This window comes from Lontra canadensis, unplaced genomic scaffold (genome assembly GCF_010015895.1).
Source record: "Lontra canadensis isolate GAN:19392208 unplaced genomic scaffold, GSC_riverotter_1.0 scaffold56, whole genome shotgun sequence".
Lineage (NCBI taxonomy): Eukaryota > Metazoa > Chordata > Mammalia > Carnivora > Mustelidae > Lontra > Lontra canadensis.
The window spans coordinates 5,454,461-5,477,140 of NW_022631050.1; the positions used below are offsets into that span (position 1 = coordinate 5,454,461).

General features: G+C 39.6%; 1 protein-coding gene across 3 annotated transcripts in view; it reads right to left on the reverse strand.

Moving 5' to 3' along the window:
• MCF2L2 (MCF.2 cell line derived transforming sequence-like 2) overlaps positions 1 to 22,680 on the reverse strand; it is a 242,334-nt gene that overhangs the window by 129,881 nt on the left and 89,773 nt on the right. For all 3 annotated transcript variants that reach the window (XM_032875453.1, XM_032875452.1, XM_032875451.1), the window contains exons 6-10: positions 14,077 to 14,193; positions 11,156 to 11,305; positions 3,708 to 3,832; positions 3,014 to 3,128; positions 2,381 to 2,500 (exon numbers count right to left, since the gene is read on the reverse strand). In XM_032875453.1, the coding sequence (XP_032731344.1) occupies positions 2,381 to 2,500; positions 3,014 to 3,128; positions 3,708 to 3,832; positions 11,156 to 11,305; positions 14,077 to 14,193 (627 nt within the window). The remainder of the gene's footprint in view (positions 1 to 2,380; positions 2,501 to 3,013; positions 3,129 to 3,707; positions 3,833 to 11,155; positions 11,306 to 14,076; positions 14,194 to 22,680) is intronic.

Genomic DNA, 22,680 nt, shown 5'->3' on the forward strand with positions numbered 1-22,680 from the left:
GTTTTGTTTGGTTCATCTAAAGGCAGAGAAGTGGGTCTACTGCATCCTTTAGAAAATAAGTAAAATAACAGGGTAAGCAAGGCACAGAATAGGTAGAACTAATATACCTGGGCTCTGCAGGTCATGTGCTGTGAGTCAGTCTACCTGGTTCTGATACTTTGCCCCTGAAAGACCAATCATGGGTGCACAAAGCATACCTACGTCCCATGACCACAGGCTTCTCCCCTAGCTCTGGTCAGCAATCTTTAATGTATCCAAGATCTCAAGTCCAAGAAGAGGGGCAGAAGAGAGAAAGTGGATTCAGATCAGCCACACTATTTATTATTTTTTTAAAGATTGATTCATTTATTTGAGAGAAAGAGAGATCGGACACATATGTAAGTGGGAAGAGGGGCAGAAGGAGAGGAAGAGAATCTCAAGCAGACCTTGCGCTGAGTGCAGACCCCAACATGGGGCTGGATCCCATGATCCTAAGATCATGATCTGAGCCAAAACCAAGAGTTGGACACTTAACTGACTGAGCCACCCAGGTGCCCCTCAGCCATACTATTTAAAACCCAACCCATACCCTCCAATAGATTCCACTGAAAATAAAATCTAGTCCTCACCACCATAACTCCCACCTTATACCCCCCTGCCTCACTATGTTCCAGACACATTCCTTGAACTCACAAACCTTGGTCTTGCCTCCAATGTTTTATGCTTGAGGCTTCTCTGCCTTGTACACTATTCCCCTAAATCTTTGCATGGCTATCCAGAGCTCAGATCAAAGGTCACCTTCTCAGAGAGACCTTTCCTGACTACCTGAGCAAAAGTAACACCCCTAGTCACGCTCTTATATCCTGTTATTTTCTTCATACCATTTGTCACTGTCTGATATTAATACTTATTTGATTGCTTTTTACTCATTTCTCTCTGCAGTGGAACATAAACTCTATGAGAGCAGGGTCTTGACTGTCTGGTTTGCCACCACATTCACAGAACCTAGGACAAGGAATACCTGGTGATGAATGAAAGCCTCCTGGCAGGTCAGTAGCTATTTTCATTCATATATAAGACATGACTGTATTTTTTGAACCCAAAATATAAGGACTGGGCTTGATGAGGCTTTTTTCCCCAAAGTATATGAATGTATGCAAGTGAAAATACATAGTATCTACACTTAATAAGGAATTCTCTTGAAAAAAAAAAACCTGAAATTACAAAAAATTGGGTCTTAGAGAATCTGAGACACCAGATATATGAAATTTGTTTTTTTTTTTCATTGTTTGATAAATGTTTCTGATTACTCAAGCCTACAGTACTAAAATGTTTAGTTGTCGAATGATCACTGGTAATAGAGGGAGTGCTCATAGAGGAGGATGGGATTCTTGAGTGAGAGTCTGGGTGCACAGGTGGGTTCATGTGTTCACACACATGGAGAAGCACCTCCAGGTCAGAATCTATAACTGATACCTCCTAGGGTCAGAGGGAACCTGGTTTACATTTGTTACTTGTCCTTTGGGGAGGAGAAGGTGTATCTCAGTTAACTATAATGTACATGTCAATCACCTGGGGATCTTACTAAAATTCAGATTCTAATTCTAAAGGGAGCCTGAGATTCCATATTTCTAATAAGTTCTCACTCAGGTGACATCTATGCACTGGTCAGAGGATCACACTTGGAGAAGTAAATCTCTGATACTATAAAATTACCATATGAGAAGAATGCATTTAGATAAGCTCAGAGAGGAAGTGCTTAATCATCAAGGACTGGGTGCCCAAAAGACAAAAAGATAGAGACTCTAATTTGAGAAGAGCAAAAAGGAACTTCTCTAGAAAGAGAGGACTCGGTTTTCTTAATTCATAATAATTCAAATTCATAAGGACTTAAAATAGAATCACTACCACCTGCTGACTTGTGTGCAGATCCAGGAAACTGTCTAATACTGGTATGAGAATTGTGCAACACATATTCTTTTACAAGTTTGATATTGACAACTCTTGGGGTATGAGAAAGGAGAAAGCTTTTCCAATTCTGTGTAGCAGCAGAACTAATGTGGACCCATTGCCCACTCTGCACTGTTCTGCTTATTATAAACCCAGCTGGTATTTTTTCTGGTTTCCCCTTTTCACGTTTCCCCTCCTTACCACTGGCTCCCACCCACACATCCTGCTGGTAGATAACGTGTCTTTTGTGACCTTTCCTCCTGCTGCTTTTGTGGGGGCAGACAAGTCAACCGGAACCCTCATCTCACCTGGGGTGGCAGTGGGGACTGAAAAGGCAGGATTTGGGCATTCCTGTGTCCTTCAGCCACCTTCCAACAATAATGAATGGACATGATCTGTCACTGTACACAGAGACTTCCTTCCCAGTCCGTAAAAACAGCAAAAAACAAACCTGGCCTTTTCCTTCCAGGTTTTTGTGTTCCTTAAGAAGGTGCTCCACGCATATCACACTGTTGCCAATGTCTGTAAACTCTGCTTGCTCTGCCAACAAGCTGTCCAGGGCAAGCTTAACCTGTAAGACACATTAGAACATCCAGAAATAAGCCCTGAGGCCCTCTCTGGAGGTATAGGTTCTACATACTCAAAGAAAACTTGAAAATCCAAAAAGGATTCAAGACTTTTGTGTATCTACATATTCTTTTTTTTTTTTTCTTTTTCTTTTTCTTTTTTTTTTTTTTTTAAGCTTATAAGCTTTTAGCTTAAGCTCAGGGCAGGGGTCGAGAGGAGTATGGTGCTGAGACACATAGAGATGACAGAGTAAAGCTACATTCACAGACTATCAATCAAAAAGGAAGATAAACCAGACATGAAATAGCATGTATGCCAACAGAAAAATGGGGGTTCTAGAACATTGCTACCCCACTGAAAAAGGGAGAAGAGAATGATCAATGAGGAAGCAAGGATATAAGGAGGGGGCTGGATTAGGGAGAAGAGGGACACTCAATATCCAGAGTTCAAGGGAGAAGGGAGACCCAGAAGTAACCAAACCATGAAAGGGAGCTCTGTTCAACAAGGAAGTAACAACCTCATAAAAATTGCGCTCAAAGTGTTGTAGCTGTAGGCATTGGTTAAGCTTCAAGTGATGCTCTGACCAAAACTGATTAAAGGCTCTTTCTGTCTCGTCCAACTGAAGTAATAACCTGTCAAGAAAGAGAAAGTAACATGAGGTTAGTGTTCTCTTCCACAGGAGTCCATATAGGTTTCTGTAGATAACCCCTATGTTTCTAGCCAGTGTTATGAACTATGGGAATCTCCTTTTTATGCAAGTCTCTGTCACCTATGACCTCTCACAGTTCAGCTGGAAATGGAAAATTTTTCCATTTTTCAATTAGGACACCCTCAGAACTAGCCAGAAACTTCACTTCGGAGGCAGCTGCTATGCTTTGAAATGTGCCTCCAGGTAACCTTACCTTTGTGCCTTTTGTTTTCTAACTCAGATGACAGGTGTGTAAAGCACAGCACCCAACCAAACCCCTATTTAGAAATGAAGATAAATATGTACTACCATCTCCCCTGAAATCCTGGGATGAGAGCAAAGCACAAAAGGAGGGAATAGCATTCTCCTAAAAACATCTCTGTCGGAGAGTACCATCTTTTTGCCTTTGTTGTCACAAATATTATTCTTTCTTGACTCCGCCAACACCCAGGAGTAGCTGTGCCAATTGATCTCAGTCGTTTCAGATCATTGAGTTCTACATAATCCCCCCTCTCTCACTCACCGTTCCATGGTAGCTACATTCTCTAGTTCACTGGGATTGAGTTTGCTGGCTGGACTTTTGGTTGCTGGTTCTTGAATACATAACAGTAATGTAGTCCCTTGCTTTCCAAGTAATTTCAGCTCATCCTAGAGAAAGGAAAATATAATTTGTCTCAGAAGAAATGAACAAAAGCAAATTCTTGGTAGATTGGTGGTGAGGAGAATGGTAGATTAGGTGTATCTTTCATACAGGAAATTAAATGCTAAAGAAGTCAAGCTGCAGCTTTCAAAAATTAACTAACTCATTTATTTTTTATAATTCCAGTATAGTTAACATAGTTATATTAGTTTCAAGTGTACAATCCAGTGGCTCAACGGTTCTACTATATTACTCAGTGATCATGAGGATAAATCCCCATCACCTGTTTCTCTCATCCCCTCACCCACCTCCCCTCAGGTAACCATCTCTTCTGGGTAGTTAAGAGTCTATTTTTTGGCTTGTCTCTTTTTTTCTTTGTTTTGTTTCTTAAATTCCACACATAAATGAAATCATACGATATCTGTCTTTCTCTGACTGACTTATTTCTCTTAGCAGGATACCCTCTAGACCCCACCGTCATATATATACACCACATCTTCTTTATCTATTCATCTATCAAAGGACACTTGGGCTGATTCCATCACTTGGCTATTGTAAATAGTGCTGCAATAAACATAGGGGTGCATATATCTTTTCATATTAGTGTTTTGTCTTCTTTGGGTAAATGTCCAAAAGTGGTATTATTAGATCATATGATTATTAACTTATTTTTCACAGGAATACATATATATACATACATATGATACAAAATCCAAAATATACAAAAGGGTATATATTGGAAAAAGTTGTTTTTTGTCCCCTGCCCATCCATTTTTCCCCTCCAACGTAACAACTGTTAAATTTTATATCTCAAACTGCTGTTATATATTTAAAGCAAAAGCAATAAATCAATAATTTTAATTACTTGTTTATGTTAATTACTTAATCATTAATAATTTAAAATTTATTAATGAATAAATAAAATCGGGTTCTAATCCAAGGCAGTGACCAGAAACAAGATAATGACAGATACTGAATAATAAGTGCTAGAAACTGGCCTGTACTAACAATGTAAGAGTTGCTAGTTGACCAGGAAAAAAACTTCATCTGGTCTCAGCTGACACCTGCCTCTCCTTCTATTTGCCCACAAAGTGTGGCCTTGTTCAGTTATGGAAGTTTGGTGGAGATGGTCCACAACTTCAGCTTGACATGTAAAGAGTCATACTTCAAGGCAACTCTGTTCTGCTTCTTTTACATGGGATGTGGGGCTTTGCAACTGGAGAAGATGTCAGGTTATCTCCTGCCAAATCCATGGGCTCAAATCCTCTGATTACATGGCACCAGTCATCTCTCAATGCTCTGAGTGTGAACCACAAAACAAGCCATGGGGGTGGAGCCAGACAGGGAATTCTGCTCCGAGGAGTTAGGGGTTTGATCCGTGGGTCCCACAGGATGCTGGTTAGTATGTCCTAAGCATTAGGCTTAGGCCCATGGTTATAAAACAATATCCTCTATGCACACGAACCCTGAATCTCCCCTCCAGGCCTGGCCACCTCCAGCCTTCACACATATGGAGCTCATTCCCCGTGGGAGGAGTTTTAAGTCTCTCCATCCTGTTCACACACAATTCCTGGCCTGCTCGCCCTCATACCTTTGCTCCCTATCTCCCATCTCTCTCCAGTAGTCATCCCCTTGCAGGCTTCTGCTGTCCACATCCAGCCTCAAACTTGTCCCCGGATTTGGTTGATGATACATGTGACTTCTCTGATCTGGCCCAAGTTCTTTGGACACCACCTGTGGTTCTGTCCGCTCTAGGTAATGCCCCGTAGTCAGCCTCTTGGCTTGTACTCCTGCCTAGGAACTGAACAGATCCCTTCTTTTCCACTCTCAGATATCAACCCTCATTTCTTCTTATCTGTCCAATGCTCATTAAATATTTGTAGGTTGGATAAATTAATAATAGTCTAAAAGAAATTAGGTTGCAGATGAACAAGGACAAATAGGATATGATGGGGACAGGGGCGAAACCGTCAGTAGCAAGTACTCTTACCTTGCACTCTTCCTACCTTCTAAAAGGGTCTTGGCTTTTCTCAACTCAGTTTATTAGATGTCCTTGAGATTTCCAACATTCCCACAGGACTCTGGCGTTTCCATTACCAGATTTTATATATACAGTGTCTGTGTGTAGAGTGGAGAGGAAGAGTAGAAGAGCCAGAATAGCAGGAAAGTATTGTAGGGCAGTAGAAGACCTTTAGAAGGGGAAGAGAGATATACCCAAAGAACTGCAGAGTGTGAGGAAATGTGTGAGAGAGGGAGGGTGGGTTTGAGTAAGTGGTGTCATTCACTGTGTGTCCCTTTGCACTATCAAAAAACACAAGGAAAAATAATGACTGGTTATTGCTTTGGGACTAGGCCATACGTGGTCAGGTTCGGCGGGGTTATAAAAAAATCTGCCATAGATACATGGGGAAAGACTGAGGAACTATGGTATTGGAAAGTGAAAAGATAAGTTACCAAGGCCTAAACTGGAGTTTGCCCTTGTCCACTATAGTAACAATTCAGAATATTTAAGAACTGTTTAGAGCAGGCACTGACCAATCAGCACAGATGTCAGATGCAATGCCCAAGCAGTCCTGAGGCCAACTGCAGTCCACGTGTTAAACCCTTTAGTGGCCAGAATCCCAAGGAGGTCTCATGGGTCCTAGGAAATGGGCCAGGGAAGTAAAGTCAAACACACAGTGGGGCACCTGGGTTGCTCTCAGTTGGTTGGGCGACTGCCTTCAGCTCAGGTCATGATCCCAGAATCCCATCATTGAGTCCCACATCGGGCTCCCAGCTCAGCAGGGAGTCTGCTTCTCCCTCTGACCCTCTCCTTCTCATGCTCTTTCTCTCACTCTCTAATAAATAAATAAAATCTTTTTTAAAAGTTGGCCACTCAAGGAACATAAATATTTAACAACTGGTATGGCTGTCCCAGTGTGTACTCATCATTACAGTTCCACTATAATAGAAATAAGCCACAGGATCTGAAGACCCATTTAATAGGGAAAGCAGACTGCTTCAGGCTCAAAAGAATTTAAATTTTCTGCGGGGAATTCTTTCCTATGACAATGGTAGGCATGAATCTATACATTCATTCGTTCATTTACTGAAAATACATTTATAAAGCACAACTATCCATGCCAGGTGCTGTGTTCACCTGTGTCATGGTCTAGGGGTGGAGGTGGGGTGGGAAGTTAAAGGATGAATCAGAACCCAGAGATTATATGAATGACTAATGTTTTAGACTCCTCACTTCACTTTTATTACTTAACTCCATTTCTGTGACTATAAGTTAGCTCTGTGTGCTTCTGTGTATAATGCTGACTAATGAATTCTAGAATCTAGCCTTTAAAACTCAAGTCTTCATAACTGAGAAAAAAGAAATACCTAAAAGAAATGAAACACCCCTTTCCTCAGCAGCTACTGAGAGAAACCTTCTTGTGGTATAAAATTAATGCAAAAAGCTAATTTGTTAAGGTGTCAACACTGAAAGCATTCCTAAGTATACCAAGTTTGTCTCCCTGTACAAAATCAAGACCCCTGTGTCTATCCTTTCCTAACTTATATTTCCCATAAGTAGAGTTCTAACAAAAGGGTCTCTGAAAACTCGTAAGACTATAAAATTATTTCTATGGCCTACAAAAAGTCACTTATAATTCTGATTATCTTCCTGATTATTTGTAACCCTGGAAATACCAATAGAACTGTCATCTCTGAATACAAAATTGAATAAATCCTGAGTGGAACAAATACTGAATACTAAACAGTATTGATACATTTTTTTGTTTTTGTTTTTTTAAAGATTTTATTCATTTATTTGACAGAGATAGACACAGAGAGAGAGAGAACACAAGCAGGGGAAGTGGGAGAGGGAGAAGTAGGCTTCTCGCAGAGGAGGGAGTCCAATGTGGGGCTCAATCCAGAACCCTGGGATCATGACCTGAGCCAAAGGCAGACAGACGCTCAGCTGACTGAGCTACCCAGGTGCCCTAGTATTCATATTTGTAAAAGAGTATTTTATCACATAATCAAAATGAGAGAAAGGCCTTTAGCTCTGTTAGATTTCTTATTTCAATAACAACAAAATATGAAAGGCTTACCCTATTTAAATGAATACATGGTAAAGTGTCTCAGTTGACTTAAGCATCTGAGAGCCAAAGACCAAGACTCTGGAGTTTCTGGCCTAAGTAAGAGTGGCAAAGAGGTGAGAAACCCCTCCTTTGAGATGAGAGAGGGAGACTGCACCTGCTTCTGCAAACTGCTCCCAAAACCAGCTCAGAGGTAGATAATGGGAAGAACTGTTTTGCTAAGAAAGAAGGTCGGCAGGACCATCATAAACAGTAAGAAAAGCATATCTCTATAGGCTTCATGGTTATTTTATTGTTGTGTTAGGCCCAAAGGTCTTTTTCTTTTTTAAAAAATTGAGATATACTTCATATAGTACCATAAAATTCACCTTTTTAATCCATACGATTTCAGGATAATTTTATCACCATCAAAAAGAAACCCCATACCTATTATCCATCATTCTCCATTTCTCCCTCTTCCCAGCCCCTGGCAACCACGCATCTACCTAGTTACTCTTCAGATTTACCCACCTGCACACTCCGTGTGAGTGGAATCACACAATATGTGGCTTTTTGAGTCTGTTTCTTTCACTCTGCATAATTATTTCAAAGTTCATACATATTACAGCATGTATCAGTCAGTACTTCCTATGGCTGAGTAACATTCCATTGTATAGATATACCACATTTATCCATTCATCAGCTGGTGGAAATGTGGGTTGTTTCACTTTTTGGATGTTATGCATAATGCTGCTACAAACATTAAATGGGTAACTTTTTATACAAAGCATATGATTTCAGATCTCTTGTGCATATACATAGAAGTAGAATTTCTGGGTCATATGGTAACTCTATGTTCAACTTTTTGAGGCCCTACCAGACAGTAAATGAGGGTTCCAGTTTCCTCACATCCTCACCAAACTTGTTATTGTCCGTCTTTCTGATCAGAGCCACTTTCATGGGTATATCACTGTGGTTTTGATTGGCATCTCCTTAATGACTAATGATGTTGTACATGTTTTCATGTGCTTAATAACCATATATATTTATCTTCTGTGAAGATATGTCTGCTTGAATCCTTTGCCCATTTTTCAATTGGGTTATTTGTCTTTTTACAAAGGTTGAGTTGTAAGAGTTGTTTATATATACTGGATACTAGACCCTTATCAGATACATGATGTGTAGATATTTTCTCCAGTTCTGTAGGTTGTCTTTTCACTTTCTTGATAGTGTCCTTTGAAGCACAAAAGTTCTTAATTTTGGTGATGTCCAGTTTATTTATTTTCTCTAGGTGTTTGTTCTTTTGACATTATATCTAAGGAACCATTGCCTGATGCAAGGTCATGAAAACTTACAACTGTATTTTTTCCTAAAAGTTTTAGGATTTACATTTAAAGTCCCTTGATCAATTTTGGGTTTTTTTTTTTAAGTCTTCTTTTTTCTTTTTCTATTTATTTATTTATTTATTTATTTATTTGACAGAGAGAGATCACAAGTAGGCAGAGAGTCAGGCAGTGAGAGAGGAGGAAGCAGGCTTCCTGCCGAGCAGAGAGCCCGATGTGGAGCTTGATCCCAGGACCCTGGGATCATGACCTGAGCCGAAGGCAGAGGCTTTAACCCACTGAGCCACCCAGGCGCCCCAATTTTGGTTTATTTTTATATGGGATGTGAGATAAGCATCCAATTTCCTTCTTTGCCACGTGGTTATCCAGTTGTCACATGGCCCAAAGAGTTTAAGCAGGTTTTTGTTCCCACAAAAAGAAAATACCCTTCATCATTTGGGGGTATTTAATTATTTAACTGTCAGCACTCAGGCTACAGGAGTTCAGGGACTGGCTTCTAGGAAAATATATAGAAGTCCATGGGAGTTTCTGTGAATTTCCCCCTTGTGCAGACAGTGTCTTAGTGGCAGCCGGGTGCATGCTGCCATACTGTTTGTAAACCAAGAGATGGCCTATAGCTTGTTAAAGTCACCTTTCATCAGGAAATGGAAGTTCTCCATGGAGAAAAATCCAATATGCAGAAAAGTCTGGGAGTCCTGCGTGCACCTGTTCTGAAGATGTGCTCTAAGTCTCCATCCACGTGTAAAAACAAGTGTAAAAAACACATGGGAACAAGATGGGTTTGCTAAGTTGTGTGTATTTTTCAAGCTCGTCAGAGATATTTCCCGGGAAAATTTCTAGGATGCTTTCAGGTTTTCCCAGTGTCAAACCAGATCTTTTAACTATGCAGAGTAATGTAGAAAGTACATTTTAAACTCCTTTTGGATATCAAGCTCCTTAAAAAGAGAATTTAACAGTGCTCCCTGGCACATGGAAGAATTAATTTGCCTTAACTTCTAGACTCTGGAGACTCCCCTAATTCAGCTCTGTGTTCTTTGAGTTTACATTTTTTTTTTCATTTGTTTTCCTGGCATGTAGGGGTAGGTCATCAATAAATGTTGCTTAAATGAACAAATCAACCACATAGCAAAGCATTTTGGTAACTCTAGGGCCACAGATAAAAGAGGTCAGCTCTTACCAAACTCCGGGAAGCAAGAATACATGTAATGCTAAGATGTATCTACCTTCAAATACTGTTTGCTGCCCTATGGAGTTCTGGTCTCCCATGAAATAATGGATATGGTGCGTTTGTGCTTCTGGAGGCAGAAAAGAGCTGACGCCCATCCTGTAAGCCCCAGGAAGACTTTGCTTTACTGCATGATCTGAAAGAATCTGCCAGCCTCCATTCATAGCACGTTCTGACGTGCTTTTATGAAGTTAATAGGTGCCTCTCCTTAAACCCAGTTCAGAGCACTTTCCATATCTCAAATTATTCTCCAAATAAAAAGACATATCCCTGAGAAAGTGAAGCAACATATCAGCTTATTAGTTTGCCCCAAACTTCACAACAGCCTCAGGAAAGCTTCTGCCTTGAAAGCCAGCTCCTACCCTCCTTCCCTCACTACAGTTTTAACCATTGTATCTTGTTCTGTGAGCAGATCATAGGAGTGCAGTCCTTGAAACAATGTTCAAACACCTCTCCTACAAGCACAAAGGTGGACTGAGTCTCCCTTTATGTGGCAGCTTCTCAAAGGTTTTAATTACAATCCTCTTATATTCACCAAACAGTCTCAAGAGGTTTTTTCTTTATTCCCACACTGGCTTTAAACCCATCTAGAGGGTTTAAAATGATCAGTCACTGCCAATTCATTGGTAAAGGGGGAAAATGGGAGCTTAACTTCTAATTCTTCTCCTGGCTTTCTCCAAGAGGCTGGCCCATGAGAGGCCACTGACTACTCACCTGAAGCTTGTCCCGCTGCCTTGTGTGGGACATAAGGAGGTCTTCAGCAGACAGCACACTGCTGGGCAGCTCTTTTGTGGCGAGGCAGTCCCCAAACATCTGGAGCATCTCAGCAGTGGTCTTCAAAGACATAGCAAAGTTTTCGATGGCCTGGAAGGTCAGACAATCATAACAGTCAGGAGAGCTTAACATTCACCATTATACTCTCTGAATAGAAGGATAATAGAACTAGCTACAATCCGAGTACCTGCACTGGGCAATGCATTGTACCTGATGCTATACATTTGTTTATCATCTCAAGAATCCAGAGTGGAAGGTATTTTATCTCCATTTTATAGCAGAGGGAACTGAAGTTCCAATAGGCCAAGTGAATTGCCCAAGATGATATTATTTGGACCATAAGGAAGGAATGAAGGCAAGATTCAACCAATGTCACCAAGTTTGGGAAGCAAGTTTGACACCAAGAGAGAAGATGGACATAATGATCTGACATCCAGAAAGTACACTGTTACCCAAAAAAGGGTTTATATATATTGTATATACATGAAATGGATTGTATCTTTATAGTTTTAATTGTATGTGTGTATATATAAAATGTATACATAAAACATATAAAAGGCATATAAAGATATGTCTGATGTTTCAATATAGTTGTTTTTTAAAGTTCACTATTATATGATTAATACATGCACAAACACAAACCATGGATACAAACTAGGCCTGGGATGGGAAGGTGTGTGCACATGTCTGCTCATGCCATATCTTTAAATAATCTATGTTCGTGGTTTTTCAGTCTTCTTTACTTCTCTAAGTTCTCAGAGAACTATTCTTGTCTTTGAGGTCAATGTGCATTCATTTTTTTTCTTTATTCATTTGCTGCAAATTTGTGTTATTTCAAAAAAGATCTGAGGCAATTTGAAAAACATTAATAACAATAAAACTAAGGGTTGGTAGAGAAGCAATTGGGAGTTTTGGGGGGGATGGGTGAACCTGGTGGTGGGTATTAAGTAGGGCACCTCTTGTAGGGAGCACCGGGTGTGGTACATAAACAATGAATCTTGGAACACTGAAAAAATAAAACAAAATTTAAAAAAAAAAGCTGCTATATTAACCAACAAACAAACAAAACAAAACAAAAAAAACCAACAAAACAAAAGCTATAGAGATTCTTCTCTAGTAGAGCTGCTTTGTCCTACCTACGATGCTGGAAAATCTTGGAGACCAAAGGCACATACATCTTGGTCACATTTGTGTTTTCAACACCTAACACTGAGCTAGGCACAGAGAAAGCGATCAATAAAACTTTGCAAATGAATGAATAAAAAATGAAAACGGAGAGCTAGCTAGGCCAAATAAGACTGGCAGGACAGTAAATTCTTCTGATTATTAAAGTAATGTAATAAAATCCTAGGAAGTGAAGAAATAAAGCTTGGAAGCACTCCAGTTCCATTTTCATAGGTTTAATGAAATTGCAACACAGGACAACCCTGACCACACTTACTTGTGTGTGATATTCTACATACACTTCCTTCCATATTTTTTCTATTTAGACCTAGTGAGGATAATGTTTGTGAAGAACTTCACCATTTCTTTTTTCATTCTCAAAAGTTCTCTTGGAGTCACTGTCATTGAGGTATAACTGATGAGAAGTTAAAGGGTTCGTGCCCAGGTTGTGGGTCTTCCTCTAGGTTTTGGGAAGGGTTGTGTCTTCCTTAGAATTACATAGTGTCCAAAGAAGTGATGGAAAGATTAGTATCTGTAGTTTTGAAATAAATGTACTGTGTTGCTAGAAATCTATTTTTGTTTAGTTCTTTAATTTCCTTTTTTAAAAAATCACAAAGCTTTACACTCTAAAGAGAGTAAATTCTCCTACCTAATTAAATGTCATTCAGGTGTTTATTGGTAAATGTTGAGCAACATGGTTCCAAAGTGCCCGGATATAGAGAAGGGGGGCTGACACCACAACTTGTCACTGGGGTGGTGAAGGGAGCTTCACCTCAGCTCAGAAAACCTAGTCATTTTGAGCATTTGGGGGCTATCTATGAGAGTGGGAAAGGGGAATGGCAGCTTTATACAGAAACACTCAATTATTTGAGTTTCAATCCCACTTTTTCCTCCATATTACTGACCCTTTAGTTTAGCATAGTAACCATTACTGTGAGTGAATCAAGTAAAATACTTTATGTCAGGTGCTTTTACGCACATTACATCACTCTGTCTCACATCAGACTCTCAGATGGCTTCTGTCAGTCTGAGGTTTCTCATCATTGGCAATATTGACATTTGAGCCAGACAATTCTTTGTTGTGGGGGGCTGTCTCATGCGTGAGATGCTTCGCAGCATCCCTGCCTCCTACCCAGCACTAGGTGCCAATAACACTGCTCTTCCCAAGTTATGACTATAAAAAAAATCTGTCTAAAACTGCCCCCAGCTGAAAACCACTGCTAGTTCCATTTTAACAGGAGAAAACAAGCTGAAAGAGGTTTAACAACCGGGCAAAGGTCAGACAATAAATAATGGTGACAGTATTCAAATGCAGCTCCTCTGACTCCGTGGGTTTTATTTTTCTGTACATTAGAATCATCTGGGGAGTTTTGTGGAATGCTAATGTCTGAGACACAACCCTGATCAAGCAAATCAGTTTCTCTGAGGTATAGCAGGGTGCTGGTGTGTTGAAAACTCCGCAGGTGCATTCTAAGTCAAGTCTCCCTAAAACCCCATGCTAGATGATGAGGTGAGGCAAAGGGAGATAGTAGGACAAGCCACAGCTTCTTCCCTTCTTCCCCATTTCTCCCCCACCTGTGGCTTAGAAAATCTAATCATCCCAGTGGGCAATGACCACCCACCAGTTGATCTTTAACTGCCCTGTCTTCTGGAAAACAAGGAGAGAAAATATAAATGGCACATAAGTTGGTACTCACAGTTCGATGATTTATCCACTGACTGTGGCGGTATTCCAAAGTTCCCCCTAAGTCCTCTGTCAGTTGGCTTTTGTCAATGTAGCCATGAAGGTCAGACACAGAGTTTAACATAACAATCTATAGAGAAAAAAAATCAATATATTCCTCACAGGTAATTGAAGAGTAGCTTATCTAGGTTCTATTATTATTTAAACAGCACTTGAACTTTGCCTAATCAGGAATTCATGTACAAGGAGTTACTACTACATCTGGCAGAGAAATGTTTTATATTCCCTTTACATTTTCCCCACTTAAGCGAGGAGTACGAAAGGTTGTACAGTCTGTGACGAAATGGTGACCTGGTTCAGAGGACTCCGTTCTAAGCTACCCAGAAGTCGGGTCCTACTTCAGGTGGATTTTTGTCACAAGTCACCAAGCTTTAGTATACTCTTCAGCCACCAAAATCAAGTGTTATATTGAGACCTAAAAATATGCAATGAGAAGCCCAGTAAGGGGTAGACTGGTGAATATAAAAATAAAATTAGAATACTGGCACATACTGAGGAGTGTGTGTTAAAAAGATTTACTACACTGATGCCTCCTGTGAGGAAGGTTGATACACCCCAATTTATCCTGCATGGAGGAGATGTGGAGGTACTAGGGAGTGGATTTTTATGAATTAACAATCTGGTTGATGAACAAACCAACGCTGATGAACAAATGCCCACACACCTAGAGGGAGCAGACACATTCCAAATTGTCCCTTTCTGCTCCTCTGTAGTGGCTCTGACCAGGTCATGATCCTAGCTCTGTTTCAGCGATTATATCACACTCCCTACTCACTCCTAAAGAGAAACAAGGACCTCTCACTCCTACTTCTGAAACATGCCCCTGTAAGCCTTTAACTTATGACTTCATATTTCTTCACTCCTTGTTGATTATTTTGAAAACTGACTCTTTTTCAGAGGACGTAAGAACATAGGCTCTCTGGGGTGCCTGTCTGGGTCAGTTGGTGAAGCATGCAACTCTTGATCCCCCACATGTGGTATGGAGATTACTTAATAAAATCTATTTTTTTTTAAATAGGGGTTTTCTTCTATTATTATATAGTATTAGTCAAGTGATAAATCCACTTTGGAACAGAAGGAATGTAAATTAGGGCCCAAAGTCTATAGGTGAAAAACAAAATTGATATACTCATTCAACGAATAAGGTATTGAATTTCTAATAAATGCCAGGCTCTAAGGGATAACACAGTCAGCACAACAGTCAACAGTTCCTACTTCAAGGAACTCAGGTTTTGTGGGATTTGGTTACTACATATCACTGTTAACCTTATCAGGTCCCTGCCTTTCTCCCTCACTTCTGAAAAGGAGTTTGGGAATTTTTTAATTAATTAATTAATTAATTAAATTAATAATAATTAATTAAAAATTTTAAAACGCTAAAAATAAAAAAGATTTTTAGGCTTTCTAAAATAAGAAATTAATAGGACACAAAACAAGAAGTTGCCAATATATTTTGCTTCTTGAAATATTAATTGCTATGGTAACACTTGGAGTTTTGTTTTGTTTTGTTTTGTTTTAATACTAATGTGGAACATCTTATTAGGCTGAAGTAACTTTGCCACACAGACTGGAGTTTTAAAAAACATATCCTGGGGCACCTGGGTGGCTCAGTACGTTAAGTGTCTGCCTTTGGCTCAGGTCATGATCCCAGGGGCCTGGGATCAAGCCCTGCATCAGGCTCCCTGCTTAGCAGAGATCCTGCTTCTCCTCTCCTTCTGCTGCTGCTCCCCTTGCTTGTGTTCTCTCTTTCTCTGTCAAATAAATTAATTAATTAATACAAATAATTTTAAAAATAAAATAAAAAGTATATCCTGCCAGGTTGCACATCTTCTGTTCTACCTAATTGAACAGCAGAGGGAGGCATGTGTTCCACGCTTGCTGGGACTCTGCCTACTCATCTTTAGCTATCAAGGACTAAGAGAAATTTTAAATTGGAAGAAAAAATGAAAATTAGAAATAAAAGGAAGATATTAGGGGTGCCTGGGTGGTTCAGTTGGTTAAGCAACTGCCTTCAGATCAGGTCATGATCCTAGGGTTGCAAGATCTAGTCCCACATCAGGCTTGCTACTAGGCAGGGTGTATGCTTCTCTCTCTGACCTCTCCCATCTCATGCTCTCTCTCTCAAATAAATCTTTTTTTTTAAAAAAAGGAAGATATTAGAGGATTTAGTACTGTTAAATATTGATCAAAGCAAGCCCAATTAAAATCCCAGAAGACCTTCTGTAGAAAGTCTCAAGCTAACTCTAAAAGCTATATGGACATGCAAAATAGGTAGAATAGGCAAAACAATTTTGAAAATGAATAAAGTTTCAAGACTTATAAACTATAGTAGTTAAGAGTTTGGTAACAGCAAAGGACAGCCAAATCAATCAATGGAATAGAATAGGAAGTCCTGAAATAAGCTCACACAAATATGGCCAAGTGATTTTTTTAACTCTTTATTTTAAAGTAATTATAGTGGTTATAGTAATTTTGAAATAATTATATAAGTACAGATCCACAGGAAGTTGCAAAGATAGTACAGAGAGGTCCCATGTACCCTTCACCCAGTCCCTGCCCTCTATGGTTGCATCTTACATAATTATAGTACAAAATCAAAGGCAGGAACTTGATATTGACTCCCTGCCAAGCTGGGAGCCTGATGTGGGGCTCAATCCCAGGACCTGGAGATCACAACCTGAGCTAAAGGCAGATGCCCAACTATCTGAGCCACCCAGGCACCCAACCCTTGTGCTATCCTTTATAAGCACATCTCACCTCCTAGTCATCCCTGAACCCTGGCAAACACGAACCTGACTTTTGACAGAGGTGTAAAAAATCATTTCCATGGAGAAATAATTCCATTTTCAATGAACAGTGCTAAAACAACTAGACATCCATATACCAAAAAAGAAACCTTAATTTTCATCTCATACAAAAATTAACTCAAAATGCATCAGAGATCTAAATCTAAGACATAAAACTTGGAGAGGAAAACATAAAGGAAAAATAAGGAGAAAATCTTTGAGTTAGGAGAGTTCTGAGATACAACACCAAAAACACAAAACATAGAAGAAGAATTGATAAACTGGACTTCATCCAAATAAAAAGCATTTGCTCTTCAAAAGACATAGGAGGGTGAAAAGACAACCCATAGACCAGGAGAAAATATTTGCAAATCACATGTCTGACAATGGATCCACATCTACTCTCAAAACTTAACGGTAAAAAAAAACATATAATTAAAAATGGGCAAAGAGGACTTCTGAAAAAAATGGTGAAATAGGCCACACAGAAAGAGGTAGGAGGGGCAGAGAGGCAGTTGGGAGCCAAACTCCTCAGAGACTTAACCACAAACAGTAGGGACACCACAAGCATGGAGAAGGCTGAGAAGCAGACCCCATACCAGGCACCTGGGGCACAGGGAACCTGCAGTGGGAAGATAAGTCCTATAACGTTTGGCTTTGGAAATCCAGTGGGGCTTAACTTTGTGACTTTTTACAATCAGTAGGACTTAACTCCGGGCACTTAAAAATCAGCAGGCTTAGCTCTAGGAAAGACAGAGGGTGAAAGGAAAATGAGTTCCAGTCCTTAAAGAGCCAACACAGCAAACAACTCAGCCAAGGTACGGTACAGAAATAGCAATCTGAAAGCACCAAGAGTATATGGAAAGAAGACTTACTTACTAATCTCAGAACCTGCACTGGAGGGGCAGGAATCTTTAGGTGACTTCTCCTAGAACAAAGTCCTAGCAAGTGACATCACTCCCCAACCCCACCCCAGCCTAGATAGCCAGACACCTGTGGAAACCAGTTCAAACACTCTCCCATAGCTTGCTAATACCACAGACCCCACTCCTGCATTCTCCTAAAGAGCCACCTCATCCACCCCACCCCACCCCACTCCACAGGATTCCCTCCAAAATGGCTCCTGCCAAGACAAATCCTGCAAGCAACCCCCAGCAGGGACCAGTGCTACTCCAAAGTAACTCCTGCCCTGGGGAGAGAGGAAGATTAGCCACACACATCAGTGTGACTACAGTCCCAGCAGGTGGGACTGGAGACATCTGGTCTAACTGCCAGCCCCACACACCAATAAGGCTTTCAGGAGGCAGCATGAGAGAGCACTCTGCTGTTTAGTACCACTGCAGCCCTAGTAGATGAGCTGAGGGCAGGCATCTAATCTGACTGCTGCCATCACCCAACTACAAGCCCACAGTGGCCCCAGACAAGCCCTTTAACATCACAGGGAATAAACTGCCATGTGCAACCACAACAGGCAAAGTCGGCCATTGCAGCCAACTGGATTGAAGGCAAATGAGGCTCAGCCACAACAGTGGGACACACACAAGCCACAAAGGAGATACCCCTAAAGCATCTGGTTCAGGTAAATGGGGGCGTTGTGGTACAGGGCACTACAAGACCTCTTCTTCATAAGGCTAATACCTTCAAGAGCAGGAGAAAAAGCTGACTTTCCTAACACATAGAAACAGACACAGAGAGTTAGACAAAATAAGAAGACAGGAGTATGTCCTGAATGAAAGAAAAGGACAAAAACCACATTAAAAAAAGTTAAGTGGGGGGTACTTAGGTCCAGTTAAGTATCCAACTCTTGATTTCAGTTCAGTCATGATCTCAGGGTCCTGGGATCAAGCCCCACATCAGCTTCATGCTCAGTGGGGAGTCTGCCTGAGGATTCTCCCCCTCTCATTCTCCCTCCACCCCTACCCTGCTCACGTGTATGTGTACAAGTTCTCTCTTTCTCTCTCTAGGATAAATAAATAAATGTTAAAGAAAATAGTTAAATGAAAGAGATAACTAATATGCCTAATAAAGAACGCAAAGTAACAGTCAAAAAGATACTTGCTGGACTTGAGAAAAGAGTGGAGGATCTCACTAAGACCTTCAACAAAGAGATAGAAAATATTGAAAAAGAACCAATCAGAGATGAAAAAGTCAATAACTGAAATTAAAAATACACTAGAGGGTATCAATAGCAAATCAGAGAAGACAGAAGAAGAGATCAGTGATTCAAAATATGGAGTAATAAAAAGCAACCAAGCTCTCTGCTCTGGGTAGCCAGACCCAAGGAGGGATGGCGAGAAGCAAACAAGTTAAATGGCAAAAGGAAAAAGAATAATAAAAGCTGAGAATGGATTATAGAAACTCAGTGATATCATCAAGCATAATAATATTAGCATTACAGGGATGCCAGAAAGAGTAAAGAGAGAAAAGGAGATAGGAAATTTATTTGAAGAAATAATAGCTAAAAACTCCCCAAATCTGAGGAAGGGAATGGAAATCCAGATCTAAGAGGCACAGGGAACCCCCAACAAAATCAATCCAAGGACGTCCACACCAAGACACACAGTAATTAAAATGAAAAAACAATGATAGAGAAAGGAATGAGAAAGGAAAACAGCACGAGAAAGGAAAACAGTAACATAAAAGGAAAACTCCAGAAGGCTATAAGCTGGTTTTTCAGCAGAAACTATGCAGGTCAGAAGAGAGTGGCATGATCTATACAAAGGGCCGAAAGGAAAAAACAACAACAACAACAACAACAAAACAAAACAAAACAAAACAAAAACCCTATAAACAAGAATACTCTATCCAGCAAGATTACTATTCAGAATAGAAGGAAAGATAAAGAATTTCCCAGACAAACAAAAGTTAAAGGAATTCATCACCAATAAACCAGCTTTACAAGAAACACTGAAAGGAATTCTTTGAGTCAAAAGAAAAGGCTATAATAGGAGTAAGACAATTATTAAATGAAAAAAATTTCATAATTAAATGCAGACACAATAAAAGTAGTAGATGAGGGGCATCTGGCTGGCTCAGCTGGAAGAGCATGCAGCTCTAGTCTCGGAGTCATGGGTTTGAGCCCCACGTTGGGTGCAGAGATTACTTAAATAAACTTTTTTAAAAAGTAGTAGATGAATCACTCACAAAACCATTAGGTAGGTTAAAGCACAAAAGCAGTAAAATAAATTACATATACAGAAATCAGTAAAGGGATTCACAGAATAACAGAATGTTAAGTATGACATCATATACAAAAAACATAGAGGGTGGAGAAGTAAAAATTTAGTGCTTTTAGAATGGGTTCAAACTCAAATGACAAAAAACTTAATATAGACTGCTTTATGCATCACATGTTACAAATGGACCTAATGGTAACCATACAAACACACACACACACACAAGCTTGTAATAGTCACACAAAAAATAAAGAAAAAGTAATCCAAGCAAATCAATAAAGAAAGTCATCAAACCACAAGAGAAGACAGCAAGAAAAGAAGAAAGGAGCAGAAAAGAACAACAAAACAACTGTAAAACATAACAAAATGGCAGTGAGTACGTATTTATCAATAATTACTTTGAATATACTTTGAATCAAAAGACATAGGGTGACTGAATGGGTAAAAGAGCAAAACCCATTTATATGCTGCCTACAGGAGACACATTTCAGACCTAAAAATATATGCAGATAATGGAAAATGGAAGAACATTTACCATGCAAATGAAAAGAAAATGAGGATACCAATATTTATATCATACAAAATCAACTTTAAGACAGACTATAACTTGAGAAAAAGAAAGACTCTACATGATGATAAAGGGTACAATCCAACAAGAGGATACAACAATTGTAAATATTTTTGCACCCAACATGAAAGCACCTAAATATATGAAGTAACTATAAACAGACATGAAGGTAGAAATCAATAGTTATAATAGAGATATTAACACTCCACTTACATTAGTGGATAGGTCATCCAGACAGAAAATGGACAAAGAAACAGTGGATTTGAATGACACATTGGACCAGATGGATCTAACGATATATTCAGAATGTTCCACCCTAAAACAGCAGAATACATTCTTTTCAAATGCATATAGAACACTCTCCAGAATAGATCACATATTAGCCACAAAACAAGTCTCAATAAATTCAAAAAGGCTGAAATCATATCATGCATCTTTTCTGACCATAATAGTATGAAACTAGAACTCAACCACAAGAAAAAATTTAGAAAGAACACAAATAAATGCAGCCTAAATAACATGCTACTGAACAATGAATGGGTCAACCAAGAAACCAAAGAAGAAATAAAAAAATACACATGGAGACAAATGAGAATGAAAATACAACAGTCCAGATTTTTGGGGTGAAGTACAAGCTGTTCCAAAAGAGAAGTTTATAACGATTCAGGCCTACCTCAAGGAGCAAGAAAAGTCTTGGGGCACCTGGGTGGCTCAGGCATTAAGCATCTGCCTTTGGTTCAGGTCATGATCCTAGGGTCCTGGGATTGAGTCCAACATCTGGCTCCCTACTCAGCAGGAAACCCGCCTCTCCCACTCCCCCTGTTTGTATTCCCTCTCTTGCTGTCTGTCTGTCTCTCTCTCTCTCTCTCTGTGTCAAATAAATAAATAAATAAAATCTTAAAAAAAAATTTTTTTAAAGCAAGAAAATTCTCAAACAAACCTAACCTTATACTAAAGGAGCAGGAAAAAGAAGAATAAAGCCAGAGACAGTAAAAGAAAGGAAATAATGACAAGAGTGAAAGAAATGAAATGGAGACAGCTTTGTAATATGGCTTGAAGTTCGGATTTGTGATGCCACCAGCTTCGGTTTTCTTTTTCAACACTCCTTTGGCTAGTCATCATCTTTTCTGGTTCCATACAAATTTTAGGATTATTTGTTCCAGCTCTGTGAAAAATGCTGATGGCATTTGATAGGGATTGCATTGAATGTGTAGATTGCTCTGGGTAGCATAGAAATTTTAACAATATCTGTTCTTTCAATCCATGAGCATGAAATGTTTTTCCATTTCGTTGTGTCTTCCTCAACTTCCTTCATAAGTATTCTATAGTTTTCAGTTTCCCTTACCTCTTCGGTTAGGTTTATTCCTAAGTATCATATGGTTTTTGGTGCAATTGTAAATATAAAAGATTCCTTAATTTCTCTTTCTGCCATTGATTTCTGTGCATTGATTTTATATCCTGTCACTTTTTTGAATTCCTATATGAGATCTAGCAATTTTGGGGTAGAGTCTTTGGGTTTTCCACATAGAGTATCATGTCAATCTGCAAAGAGTGAGTTTGACTTCTTTGCCAATTTGGGTGCCTTTTATTTCTTTTTGGTGTCTGATTGCTGAAGCTAGGACTTCTAGTACTGTGTCCAAGCTATATCACAAAGTTGTAATCATCAAGACAGTGTGGTACTGACACAAAAACAGACATGTAGATCAATGGAACAGAATAGAGAACCCAGAAACGGACCCTCAACTCTATGCTCAACTAATCTTTGATAAAGCAGGAAAGAATACCCAGTGGGTAAATATAGTCTCTCCAATAAATGGTGTTGGGAAAATTGGACAGCCACATGCAGAAGAATGAAAGTGGACCACTTTCTTACACCATCTACAAAAACCTTGATGGGACTGGAGGAGATCATGCTGAATGAAATAAGTCAAGAAGAGAAAGTCAATTATCATATGGTTTCAATTACTTGTGGAACATAAGGAATAACATGGAGGACATTAGGAGAAGGAAAGGAAAAGTGAAGGGGG